General features: G+C 50.9%; 6 protein-coding genes across 6 annotated transcripts; 4 read left to right on the forward strand and 2 right to left on the reverse strand.

Annotated features, from left to right (window-relative positions):
• Window positions 1-615: 615 nt before the first annotated feature.
• On the forward strand, window positions 616-1,929 carry J4E82_000725 (uncharacterized protein; the record flags this gene model as incomplete). The annotated part of the gene is made up of 1 exon (XM_051727045.1): window positions 616-1,929. One exon carries the CDS (start codon window positions 616-618, stop codon window positions 1,927-1,929), a length of 1,314 nt encoding a protein of 437 aa, XP_051593470.1.
• Window positions 1,930-2,076: 147 nt separating this feature from the next.
• On the forward strand, window positions 2,077-3,632 carry J4E82_000726 (uncharacterized protein; the record flags this gene model as incomplete). Its single annotated transcript, XM_051727046.1, has 2 exons — window positions 2,077-2,079; window positions 2,130-3,632. 2 exons carry the CDS (start codon window positions 2,077-2,079, stop codon window positions 3,630-3,632), a joined length of 1,506 nt encoding a protein of 501 aa, XP_051593471.1.
• An 844-nt stretch (window positions 3,633-4,476) lies between these two features.
• J4E82_000727 (uncharacterized protein) lies at window positions 4,477-6,325 on the forward strand (the record flags this gene model as incomplete). Its single annotated transcript, XM_051727047.1, has 3 exons — window positions 4,477-4,740; window positions 4,791-6,219; window positions 6,270-6,325. The coding sequence occupies 3 exons, from the start codon at window positions 4,477-4,479 to the stop codon at window positions 6,323-6,325; spliced, it is 1,749 nt and encodes a 582-aa protein (XP_051593472.1).
• A 958-nt stretch (window positions 6,326-7,283) lies between these two features.
• J4E82_000728 (uncharacterized protein) lies at window positions 7,284-8,594 on the forward strand (the record flags this gene model as incomplete). Its single annotated transcript, XM_051727048.1, has 2 exons — window positions 7,284-7,430; window positions 7,491-8,594. The coding sequence occupies 2 exons, from the start codon at window positions 7,284-7,286 to the stop codon at window positions 8,592-8,594; spliced, it is 1,251 nt and encodes a 416-aa protein (XP_051593473.1).
• A 636-nt stretch (window positions 8,595-9,230) lies between these two features.
• J4E82_000729 (uncharacterized protein) lies at window positions 9,231-10,590 on the reverse strand (the record flags this gene model as incomplete). Its single annotated transcript, XM_051727049.1, has 2 exons — window positions 9,231-10,392; window positions 10,439-10,590. The coding sequence occupies 2 exons, from the start codon at window positions 10,588-10,590 to the stop codon at window positions 9,231-9,233; spliced, it is 1,314 nt and encodes a 437-aa protein (XP_051593474.1).
• A 464-nt stretch (window positions 10,591-11,054) lies between these two features.
• Window positions 11,055-12,485, reverse strand: J4E82_000730 (uncharacterized protein; the record flags this gene model as incomplete). The annotated part of the gene is made up of 1 exon (XM_051727050.1): window positions 11,055-12,485. One exon carries the CDS (start codon window positions 12,483-12,485, stop codon window positions 11,055-11,057), a length of 1,431 nt encoding a protein of 476 aa, XP_051593475.1.
• Between the last annotated feature and the right edge of the window lie 116 nt (window positions 12,486-12,601).

Genomic DNA, 12,601 nt, shown 5'->3' on the forward strand with positions numbered 1-12,601 from the left:
GGGTCACTCAGTTACTCCGCGCGCGAGGCACCAGAACAATCGTCCCCGCTTGTCTGCGGGGTTCTCCGTGCACCAGGCAGCTCGCGCGGAGGATTTCACCGACAGCCATCGCAAATCATGCCGTTATCACAGCTTAGTGAGCAACAACGAGCAACCATTACCGACCGCACCCGAGTATGGGAAGTAAGACGCTTCTGCCAGGTGTTGCCATCTGTCGTCAAATACGTACGCGGCTCGGAAGCTGGCCTCACAGGCACGCTTCCAGAGCGGCAGGGACGTTATATCAAAAATGAACCGGATGGCGCGCTCGCTGCTATGCTGCGTTGCATTATCCATCAAACGGGCGCCGATTTGGCAATGGTCAGCTTGCTAGACGACCATACTCAATACTTCATCTCGGGGGCCAGTCGGGATAATGCGAATGATGCCAAAGTCACACTGGGTAAGTGAATTGGATACCATGCTAGAACTACACTAGCAGAGAATCTAACTTATATAGAAGATTCAACGAAATGGTATGGATGCGAATCGGTTACCCATCATGGAGGTTTGTGTGAGCGGACCATCACACGCCAGAATCAGCCCGGCAACTTGGCCATTTATGAAGAGCTCGACATGGCCGCGTCGGAGAGGACCAAAGACCTGCCTTTTGTAAGGGGCGACATCGCCAAATTCAGACACTACGTGGGTGTTCCCCTCAATCCTTATGATGGACCAAATATCGGTACGGTATTCATATTCAGTTCCACGCCGTCGAAGGAAGGCTTGTCAGAGACTCATCGTTCATACTTGTTTGAAACAGCATCACATATTATACGGCACTTGGAACAAGCAGTAGAGGCGCTGGAAGGCAAAAGATTGCTCAAGTTCAACCAAGGTGTGGCTTCGTTACTGAGGATGGGTTCCTCTGCAGGACTGGCGGCTGAGTCTGCGCAGGAGCAGCCTTTGCCAGAGAGTCGTGACAAGCAGCAGTCTCTGGTCTCAAACCTGTACAACGATTCCGCTCTACGATTATATCAGCTATCAGCGACGCTGCTTTACGATGCTTTCGAGTTTGATGGAGTTCGGATTCAAGAACCAGGACCCTCGGGTAACTTCGTCAACAGAAATCCCGCCTGGAATGGCTCTAGTATATTAGCAGAGCATCTAGGACCCAGAGCTCATAAGCCTCAGAGCCTAAGCCATACATTGACTAGCCGACTACTCGAATTGTTTCCTCAGGGGGCTGTCTTCCAGGTACTCGACGAGAAAAGCAAGATTGTTGCTGCTACAAGTGCAAGTGACGTTGCTCTAGTTGATGATCCAGTCATATCAATGGAGTTGTCGAGGTCTTTTCCAGGAGCAGTACAGATCGTTCTGATGCCGCTCTGGGACACCTTCCATGAACGGACCACCGGTGCAGTATTGGGATTCGCCAACACTCAGTCTAGGGTATACCTCGGCTCGACGGATCTTGCGTCTATATCTGCGTTTTGCACGACCATCATGACGCAAGTGCGGCGTCTAGAAGCACAAGCTATGGACAAGATCAAATCAGACTTCCTCGGATCAGTATCTCACGAGATGAGGACACCACTACATGGCATGCTATCAAGCCTTGAGCTTCTAGCTGATATACCGCACAATGCACACCAACACGACTTACTAGAAACTGCGAGATACAGTGGCCTATCACTACTTGATACCATAGAGCGTGTTCTCTATTTCAGCAACATAAGCTCTGGATCATATAATCTAGAACACACAGGATCCAATGTCCCAAGCGAAGGACTCGTTCATCCATCAAGTCTTGTACAACACAAGCCGGCAGCTTCCCCACGGGAGAGTGACACTGTAGAGGCTATTAATATCTGCGAAGATATCATACATAGTGAGTCGCAAAGATTACGTCTCAAAGAGGCTGTTCAATCTGAGCCCTCCATGGGTTAGTGCACTGGTAGTCCGTACTAAAAGACTGGCTCAAGCTCACGTTCGACAGTTGCGATACATCCTCCGATTATAGTGTTCGATACGAATGCCACATGGTCCTGCCGCCTGAAGGCTGTCGGTAGCTTTCGCGTAATCTTAACTAACTTTATGGTAAGTTACTCAACAAACATGTCTATATAAACCATACTAACACTGAAAAGAACAATGCCTTGAAGTTTGGTGAGTCGACAAACTGTGTTCGAGTTTCATTGAACATCACGGATGATGCCATTAGTGTCTCTTGCACGGACGCTGGGCAGGGCATAGCTTCGGACTTTATTCGCCATTCGATTTTTGATCCGTTTTCTCAAGAAAATCCTGTCACCGAGGGTACTGGTCTTGGACTTTCTATAGTCAAGCAGACGGTCACTATGTTTGATGGCGATGTACAGATCGAGTCGAGCAAGAAGCAAGGTTCTACTTTCACCGTTAGACTCCCATCGACTCAATTGCTGCACCGACCACTGGATAGTGCAGCAGAGTACATCGACACTCAATCTAGTACTGCTGAGTTGCCTCAGCTAGTGATCAGTCTTTTCACCCCAAGACGGTGGGAGACGGGCGATGGAGTGAGAGACCAACGGCGACTTGGATTACTACTAGATTCGCTTACGCAAGGTCTAAGACGGTGGTTTCGTATCACGGTCATTCCTTGGGAGATTGCAAGCATGAATTCGCAGTCGCGGCTGCTTATCGCTTTGAAAGAAGACGAAGAGAGCGCAAAACTGACCTACGGTGGCACGTACAGCGACGCTGAGCGTATCTTGCTTTATCCAGATATGCAAACCGCGCTCAGCCCGCACACAACGCCTTCTGAAAAGATCGCAGCCATTACTGGCCCAGTGACTATTTCAAAACTTCAAGGTGCGCTGGCGCACTTGTTCCCTGATATAGTCTCATCTCCCGAGCTTCGTCGCCATTCCGACGCTACATCAGTAACTACGGGACGTCAAAAGCCATTGGGCAGAGGAAACCTCAATCAGTCGAGTGTGGAAACAAACGACACATCCGACGACCCACCGATATCATCACTGTCAGGTTTAGTGCTCGAAGAAAACCCGAAATCAGACGGCGAAGAAAGCGCTGTGCATCCACAGTCTATGCCAGCAGCCACCCAGTCCAGAACTCCAGAGGTACAAGCATCGAGAGAGCCCATCGAAGCACGGCCACCAGAACAGAACATACAATTACAGACAGTGCAAGTAGAACAGCCGAAGTTGACTACGCCATTGAAAGCACTCGCAGCGGAGCCGAAACTATTGCTTGTCGACGACAACGCTGTCAATCTCAAGGTGCTTACCATGTATGCACGCAAATGTAGCAAAAAGCCTGCAACGTCTGTAGGTGGTGGTCAGGAAGCCATTGATGCATTCAAAAGCGCCATGGAACCGAATAACGGTGAAGCTGCGCAACCTTTTGATCTGATCTTCCTCGATCTCTCGATGCCAGAGGTCTCGGGCTTCGATGTAGCGAGGGAGATTCGTGAGATGGAAGCACGATTGAAGCGTGATAGGACGTACATATGCGCACTAACTGGGCTTGTGAGTGGGAAAGATCGTAATGCAGCATACGAGTCCGGTGTTGATAATTACCTTGTCAGGCCTGCACGGCTGAAAGATCTACAGGGTGTAATTGAGCTTTGGAGAAATAGCCTAAGTCAGTAATAAGAAGGAAACATGGTAGATGTTTGTCTCAATGTGCTTCTCGTATCTCTCGGTGAATGTGACCTACGGAAACATCAAACATATGGTCTGGTTATTGATGAAATACAGATGCTCGAACATTAGGAGACTAGCTAGGAGGTCACGTGTCTCTTCCATATCTCCAGGTTCGTCCAGCGTGTTCGAAGCGCTACTGTCTGTGCATCAGTCGATGATGATAAGATAAATGCAGAGGACATGGCTTTCCTCAACATGTCTCGCCAGCGAAAGAACGACTGCGAAAGCCACATTCCAAAGCAAGCAAGACATTGGTCCATGGCACTCGGACGTATATGCACTAGTGCCCGCGGAGGACTAACGCGCCCGAAATGCCGATCGCGTGGGATCTGATAATCAAGTATCGCAACGTCATGATCCTGTATCTACGACGAATCCGCAAAAGTCTCGCCCTGTCAGCCCTTTTGTGGAGGAGCGCTAGCGGACGTAATGTCGCGGACAAAGTGTTGAAACACGACCTTGACTACGTTCTCCGCTCCTTCTTACTGCTGACCGTCGCGATTGTTGGCGGCTTTGAGGCGTTCTATTCTTGGTAAGCTGAATTCGCACTTGTACCCGATGCCGAAGATGATTACAATCGCCGTCATCAGCTTGCAACTAGCGAGGCGCGACGTTTCTTCGCCCATCACCGTGTCACCTAATGAGGGGAAGACTGACTGGAGACGTAGTCGAGTTACAGCAATGCGCACACGGTCGTGAATCAAACAGCGCCCCACGATACCCCGGATCCCCACCTTCGACAGCAAAAACACACGACGCGACAAGAGTTGGAGAACACAAGCGATTCGAGATGGCTTCCACGACAGACGCCGCCTTTGTTGAGGATATCGAGGTGGAGCAGGAGTTTAGAGCGCGCGTCAGGAATCTCAAGAAGGCGAACAAGTCAGGGGCAAGATCTTCAGGACCCGACAGCGATAACGAAGACGCGCCGCTGCTGGGTTCTTCGAGGCACAACAATGGGGGTGCGAATAGCGATGGAATTGACAACGAAGGAGAAGAAGAATGGGCAGGAGACGCCGATTTTCGAGGTCTTCCCTGGTGGAAGCGGCCCTCGGTACGCGTAACGAGTCCCTGCACTCAGAAATCACTGGCTGACGGTCACAGATATTCTGGCTATTGCCGCCCTTCCTACTGTTCACCATAGCCTTCGGTGGCATCATAGTACCCAAAATCAACCTGATTATGGATTTGGTGTGCGAAGAGTACTACGCCACTCTGGAGACCGATCCAATATCCTCACCCATGGACCCGGGGCAAGATCGATGCCAAAACGACGCCGTTTCCTCTCGCTCATCGCTCTTCCTTCTATACGCCAGCTTGTGCTCCGGTATACTCTCTGCTATCATAAGCCCAAAGATTGGTGCGCTCTCGGACCGGTATGGAAGGAAGAAGTTCATGATTGCCAACACCTGTGGTGCGCTTTTCGGTGAGGTGCTCACCATACTGGCAGCCAAGTTTCCTGAGACTGTACACGTCAACTGGATTCTTGTCGGCTACTGCTTGGAAGGCATATCAGGATCCTTTATCGTCGGCATGGCATGCGCGCACTCTTACGCATCCGATTGCGTCGCACCACAGAAACGGAACGTTGCCTTTTCATACTTTCACGCTTGTCTGTTCGGTGGTATCGCCATTGGGCCTGCACTGGCTGGATACATCATCAATGCGCGCCAGAAGTACGTTGGCAAGACTGAAGCTGTCTTGCTCATCTTCTACATGGCTCTCGGTGCTCATTTGATCTTCATTGCGTTTCTCACATTCCTTGTTCCCGAATCCCTCAGCAAAGCACGCCAGGAAGCTGCGCGTGAGAAGCGCAGGGAAGAACTTGAACGACAAGGTCCTGCTGGAGATTTCGTTAACCAATTACGCTCCGTCAACCTCTTTGGTCCTTTAAAGATCCTCTGGCCAACTGGCTCTGGAACATCGTCTGCTGTGCGTTGGAATCTCCTTTTGTTAGCCGCCACAGATACCATCATGTTTGGTGTCGCAATGGGTGCCATGAGCGTTGTGTTGGTCTACACTCGCCGGCAGTTTGACTGGCACGAACTAGAGTCTGGTCGTTTTACCACCATTGTGAACAGCTCCCGTGTGTTCGCTCTTCTCGTCATCTTGCCTATTCTAACGCGCATCTTCCGCGGTAAGAATGGCGCGGCGCGTCTGCGCAGCTCGGGCTCTGATCTGTTCGATCTTTCCGTCATTCGAGCCGCTATCTTCTTCGACATGGCTGGTTTCATTGGCTATGCCCTTGCCCGCAAGGGCGAACTATTCGCGCTCTCTGGAGCTATCGCTGCTGTTGGTGGTATCGGTTCACCCACGCTTGGTGCTGCGTTGACGAAACACGTACCGCAAGATCAAGTCGGTCAATTGCTAGGTGCAACAGGTCTACTTCACGCCGTTGCACGTGTGGTAGGTCCAACTATCTTCAATGGCATCTATAGTGCGACTGTTGGGACATACCGCCAAACTGTCTTTGTGTGTCTTGCGGCAACCTTTGGAACCGCGTTTGTGTGCAGTTGGTTTATTCGTCCACATGGTAAGTTGCAAACACATCCCCATTGCATGGTTGACGCTCATACAACACAGTATATATCGACGAAGATGACAAACGCGCTGCGCAGGCGGATGGACAAGAAGCATAGCTTGCTTCCCTCCATGCTGGCGCTTCAATCGCAATCATTTCGGTACCTTAGATCTTTTGGACGCCATGTCCTTTTTCATCGTATATATCAGTGTAAACAGCGGGGGCGTTTGGGAAGGCATTTTGAAATGGATTACACATTGTCATCTTGAAAGCCTGTATATTTATGGTAGACGCGGTGGCCCAACATATTTTCCTATAATGATCAAGCTATTGGTCCTTCATTATAGACTTCCTCGCATAGTGTTTGCTTACATGCTGCTCTTCAGGAATGTATAGAGCTAGTTGCAAGCTGTGGACTGTGGGCTGTGAACAAGATATCATCACTCTCACGATCGTCATCTGCTTTGCAGCAGCCTTTAATTGCCCGTGCCTCCATCACCCTGTGTACAGCGACGTTGCGATCGTCGTCGCTGCTTGATGTCTTTCGTGTCCCAACACTCGTGCTCCTAGAATCCAAGTCCGGCAAATATCTACAGTCGTATCAGTTCGGATAGCACACTCTTAGTTCGTACACCAAGATGCCCGTTTCTGATGGCACATCTTCGAGATTGGAGCTCTTATAGAGAGCTGATGTTTCATCCTTGGGCGTATCGCACGAATGCCGAACCTGATGATGTTTGATACCGACCTCGATTTCTTTACTTTGGCCCATACCGGGTGCATAGCATGTATTTGCTGGTTTGTTACCTAGGTAGGTTTGGGACAGCTGGTAGCTTACCGGCGCTATAGCGGGGCTGACTAACGACCCTCGGGCCGTCAGGTACGTCAGCTTCCACGTTGCATCTTTCCGTGCCAATTGGCTGTCGCGCAACCATTACTACTTTCACTCTTCATCTGTCGCATTTCCTCTGAGTCGCTCCAAGCTTGGGTCTCAGCGGTCGCGACCCCAACTCAATGTCAACAGCATTCCGGTAGCATCATCACTGGACAGCCCTCTCTAGGGCCCCGCAATCGCCATGTCGAAAGAGAACCGCGCCTTCGATACCCAGAGATTGGGTGCTGGTTATGGCTTCGAGTCGCACCCAAAGCGCGCTATTGAAATGCCCCCAACATGGGTCCTTCTCGTAGGCTTGGGCTTTCTGCTATGTGCAATGGGCTTCTGGGTATGAATTCATACGCGCATCTGAAGTGATGCACGCGACTAATGCGACTACGTGTGATAGCTCTACATAGCATTGAATCTCCTAGCACCCACTCCACGACTGCCACGACGCTCCGAGAAACAATACACGACAATTCTACCCGACGGCGCAAGAAGCCATCCAAAGGAACTTCCGTGTTGGCTGGATAAATGGGCGGCAGAGAAGGAGGCAGCGAAGAAAGAAGCAGCGAAAGAGCCAGGAAGCAAGGTTGTCATACCACCCCAGATGCCTATTGAGGAACCAGAGCTGTTCATGAGCGTCGTGGTACCCGCATACAACGAGGAAGAGCGTCTGGAGGGCATGTTGGAAGAGGCCGTTGACTATCTGGAGAGTCAATATGGCAATGCGCATGCTGGTGGGAAGGGTGAGAAGAGTCAGAAAGGATGGGAGATCCTCATTGTGAGTGATGGCAGTACCGATGGCACCGTTGACAAAGCGCTGGAGTTTGCGAAGGAGCATCAACTCAGCCAGCATCCAAAGTCAAAGCCAGGGCCATGGTCGAAAAACGGTGACGCAAAGGCACCACATTCCACACACATTCCACACGGCAGCATTCGCGTCATTACACTTGAAGAGAACAGAGGCAAAGGTGGAGCTGTCACACATGGCATGCGACACGTTCGAGGCCAGTACATCGTCTTCGCGGACGCAGACGGCGCAAGTCGCTTCTCTGACCTCGGAGCGCTTGTCGATGGCTGCCAAAGCATAGAGGACAAACATGGACGTGGTGTCGCCATCGGTTCACGAGCTCACCTTGTCGGTAGTGAAGCCGTTGTCCAGCGCTCCAAGCTCCGCAACTTTCTCATGCACTCGTTCCACATCCTCCTGCGGATCATGACACCTCCGGCTACTGCGCGCATCAAGGACACACAGTGCGGCTTCAAGCTGTTCTCGCGACCGGCGTTGCCGTACATTGTCCCGTACATGCACTCTGAAGGTTGGATCTTTGATGTCGAGATGTTGATGCTCGCTGAAAGTGCTGATATCGCCATGATTGAAGTTGCGATCGGGTGGAAGGAGGTCATGGGCAGTAAGCTGAATGTAGTCTGGGATAGCATTGGGATGGCGTGGGGTCTCGCGCTTTTGAGAGCTTGTTGGATAGCAGGCATCTATCGTAGAGACTAAGTGGCTGAACGTAGCAAAAGATATTCTGTTCTAGGTTGTACAAGCAAGTCCTTCGTGTGAACGCTATCACCGAGTTCCGTTGAGCCGTTCAGAGGTCGCCAATTGCTAGGTATGAAAAGCTTCTCAAAATCCTCAATCGCCATATGGTACATGTATCCGCTATTTTGATGATGAGACATTACGCTAACGATATTGGCTACCACAGAGTGGGCGTCGCCGCTTTGCGATCGTTTGCTCATCAGGATTGGACGCATATTGTAACATGCAGAAGTCAATTGTACGCTTGAGCTTCTTGAAACGTACATCGTCTTTTCTTTCGATGATCGGTTGGATAACGCTATATCCGTCTCCGGAAAGCATCATCTACTCCATCAGTTGATATCTCTTCTGCACCAGTACACAGTCTCTTTCTTCACTATTCATATCACATCCCTTCCAATATATACTTCTTGTAACCTTCACCTGCTGGCGCAAGCTTTGATCGCATCCAGCTCATGGAAGCCCAGGATATGGCAAAGACGGTTCAATGATGGACATCATCGATAGATGCACAAGAAGATGCACATATGCAACTCGAATGTAATTATGCGCTTTTGCAGCCCCCATCAGAACACATGTCCTTAGATACCTCATTGCTCACTCAAACCTCGCGATCCATCCATCACCAACCCTCTCACCTTTTGCGTCCACTCCACCCCAGAAGATTAGACCACTGCCTGTCTCCATAACATCCGCACCGAAAAATGCTCTCGGACCAGGATGCAGCTTGCCATCTTCTTCCTCCAGTTGCTTGTCAGAAGGTAGCTGTACTACCGCCTCTGCCCAGGACAGGTGCCCTGTATCAGCACCCAAGGCAGACCTGATAGCATCTTTGATTTTTGCTGGATTGATAGCGTTCTTGAGCGTCATCGACGGCTTAGCCTCCAAGTCACTTGAAGGTATCTGGAGGACCCAGGTGTCGCTGAACTGAGTGACCTCATCCGCATGTTTGGGATCTTCTGGCTCAGTGTTCGAAACGTCAGCAGAAGAGTTGTTACGAGCTCCAAGGAGATAGACAAGGTAGTTTCTACCCCAGCCAGTAGTTACCGGCAGTAGCGCTCCATCATGCCGTGCACGAGGGCCTGGTGCTAGTGGGTTGGTTGGAAACGTGAAAGACTCCCACTTTCTCTCTTCACTCGACGAGGAGACGCTGATGTGATGCAGCTGACTGCTCATAGGGTCGGAACCAGATATCAGCCATAGTTGACCGTTCGCTAGTGCAGCATTCGATGTTGCGACTGGTGCTGTCGGAAGCTGCGTCCAGTAGCGCGCAGCGATGTCGAATTGCCATAGATCTGATGCGTTGTCACCAGAGCCATCAACTCCTCCAAACAGTATCAGGTGCTGATCATGCGCAAAAAGCTGGGCATTGCGACGTGGGCCTGGGCCAATGTCTCCTGTTTCGATATCTCCCTTTGATGGTTGCAAAATATCCCAGCTTTTCCTCTCGGGGCTGAAGAGCCAAACAGAGGATTGCTCATCGATCAGACCGCCATTCTCGTCGCTACCGCCGTATACGGCTACATTCCCATGAAATGCGCAGGCTGCATGACTCGATCTTGCTGTAGGTGTATTCCCACCCTCAGATGTTGGCAAAGCTGGGATGATACTATAGTCCATCTCTGGTTTCCCAGAATACTCAAGAGTGACGATATGCACATGGTTGCTAGCAAGAACATTGTTCGCAGTGTCGCCACCGAAAACATAAGCTTTGTTACCGATCACTGTGACTGTGTGATTGGAGCGTGCCAACGAGCGTCTGAAAGTCAGCTGGGTTCTGGCTACAGAAATAGTAAGGTACATACGCCGAAGTATCACCTGTTGCTGTGGCTATGCGTGTAAAGGTAACCTTGAGAGGGAGCGTTGGCTTGGAGACGATGTAAGCAGCGTAGCCTGCTTCCGCGGTGTGTTCAACCACTTCCGCAGCGACATAAGCGCCTGCTGCGATTTCAGCCATGATGTTGGTGCTGATTGGCGAAGAATTTTCTGACTGGTTACCAGGCAGTGAGTCGATAAGACGTCGAGGATGAACAATAGTGGCAGACGTGGATGGCTTGGAGAGGGGCGAGGGCTAATGCAGGTACGCGGGCGACGATGACGTCAATGGTTCCACAGCGACTGTATCTGCGAAGTCGCCTTTGGGACGCATGTTGCAACCACTCCGAATGCGTCCATACAACATAATGCACAACACCTACGCTTGTCACAATCAGGACAACACGATCACGGTCGCTCGACCGCGGATCTCCAAGATGACGGTACCATGTCGCTTGGCTTCTCGGAGCTGATCGTAGATGGCTAAGATTTCTAGGGCAACGTACCTCGTTCATTCAATATCAAATTGATGAGACAGATATTGATATTCAAGTATACTCGTCATGAATGCAGTGCTATCATATCAAGCACTATGTTGTCGGACCCTCAAAGCCAACCCGCCGTATCACTACCCAATGGTTTCGGCATGATGTCCCAACCGACGGACAGGCCCTCAATGCAGGCGGAGTGTCTTACTGCCTCGAGGACCCCAAGATGTGTGTGTCGCGATTCTAGATACTGCTTGACATCCTCCGGCTTCTGAAAATCTTTCCGGTCGAATCCACTTTTGCCATCGTATCGGCCTAAGGACCGCATATATTTCACGACAGCAGCTAAGGATACGCTGACCTCGTAGGCGCCCCCATCAGTGGCTCGTTTGTATAATGCAGCTATGATTCCGGTCGCCAAAAGATAACCAGCTCCATGATCGAATGCTTGACAGGGCAGGACGCGCATCGGCTCGTTAGCGCCATAGTGCTCGGCCTCTGCCACATTAATACCGGAACAAGTTTGCACAAGTGAATCAAACCCACGGTTTTCAGACCAAGGACCTTCAGGACCGTAAGCGCTGAGACTTGCCACAATCAGTCTTGGGTTCGCTTCCATCAACTCTGCCGCACTGAGACCTTTTGCCGCTAGGCTTCCAGGACGATAGCTCTGGAGGAAAACGTCGGCTGTGGAGAGTAGATCTAGCAGCTTAGCCTTGTCTTCAGCCTTCTTGATATCGAGCTGTACTGTGCGCTTGCCGCGCGACAGGTCGATATCTAGATCAGGAAGATCAGGCAAAGATGGCGATGTGATCCATATAACGTCGGCCCCATGCGCAGCTAGTGTTTTCCCAGCCACTGGTGCGGCTATAACTCTGCTCATCTCGATAACGCGAACACCGTGTAGGCACTTGTTCGTCATTTCCGTTGTTGGCTGCGGTGGCATATGCGGCTCAGAGTGTGCAATCCTCTCGAAGAGAACAGGGGCATCCGCGATAGCGCTGGCTTGGGGTAAAGCCTCCCATTGATCGATAGATCGTAGCGCAGCGATTACTGCTCCACGTCGCCATGCTTCGGTCTCCAATTCCACAGCTTTCCATTTCGAAACTTCTCGAGTGACATCTTCTTTCGTCGCATTTGGTGGAAGTCCTAGCACATGTAGTGCGTTCTGATGATGATTCGGGAAAGAATCGTGTATCCTCACATATCCATCAGATGCTTTGTGAAATCCACCAATAGCACCCCAGGGTGGGGACGCGGACTTCCCGTCGACAGTGTACAGTCGCTCAGATTTGAACTCGACACACGCGTGCTCGGCTGGAACCGTGACCCGAGGTATTGGGGATGCGTTCCGAACGGACCAAAGTAGAGCTGCCGCCAATGCAGACGTTGCAATGGTGGATTGTGCGAGAATGTCGACTTTGAAAGAGGACGGTAGGCATTTGGCATCTAAAGGTAAATGTAATGAGTTGAGAGCTTCCTGTGGTAGACCCAGCGTCTTCCACACGAATGCAACCGAGCCGAACGCATCAAGGTTCAGTCGACCCATTGGATCTGTCGGTGATAGGGAGACAGGTTCAGCATCCAAGAGATGTATGACGGATCTATGAAGGATGATGAGATGGATACAGGCTGCACTGGTTTGACGACAGTAGGTGTTTAAGC

Source organism: Alternaria postmessia (genome assembly GCF_024291825.1).
Source record: "Alternaria postmessia strain BMP 2775 chromosome Unknown scaffold_2, whole genome shotgun sequence".
Classification (NCBI taxonomy): domain Eukaryota; kingdom Fungi; phylum Ascomycota; class Dothideomycetes; order Pleosporales; family Pleosporaceae; genus Alternaria; species Alternaria postmessia.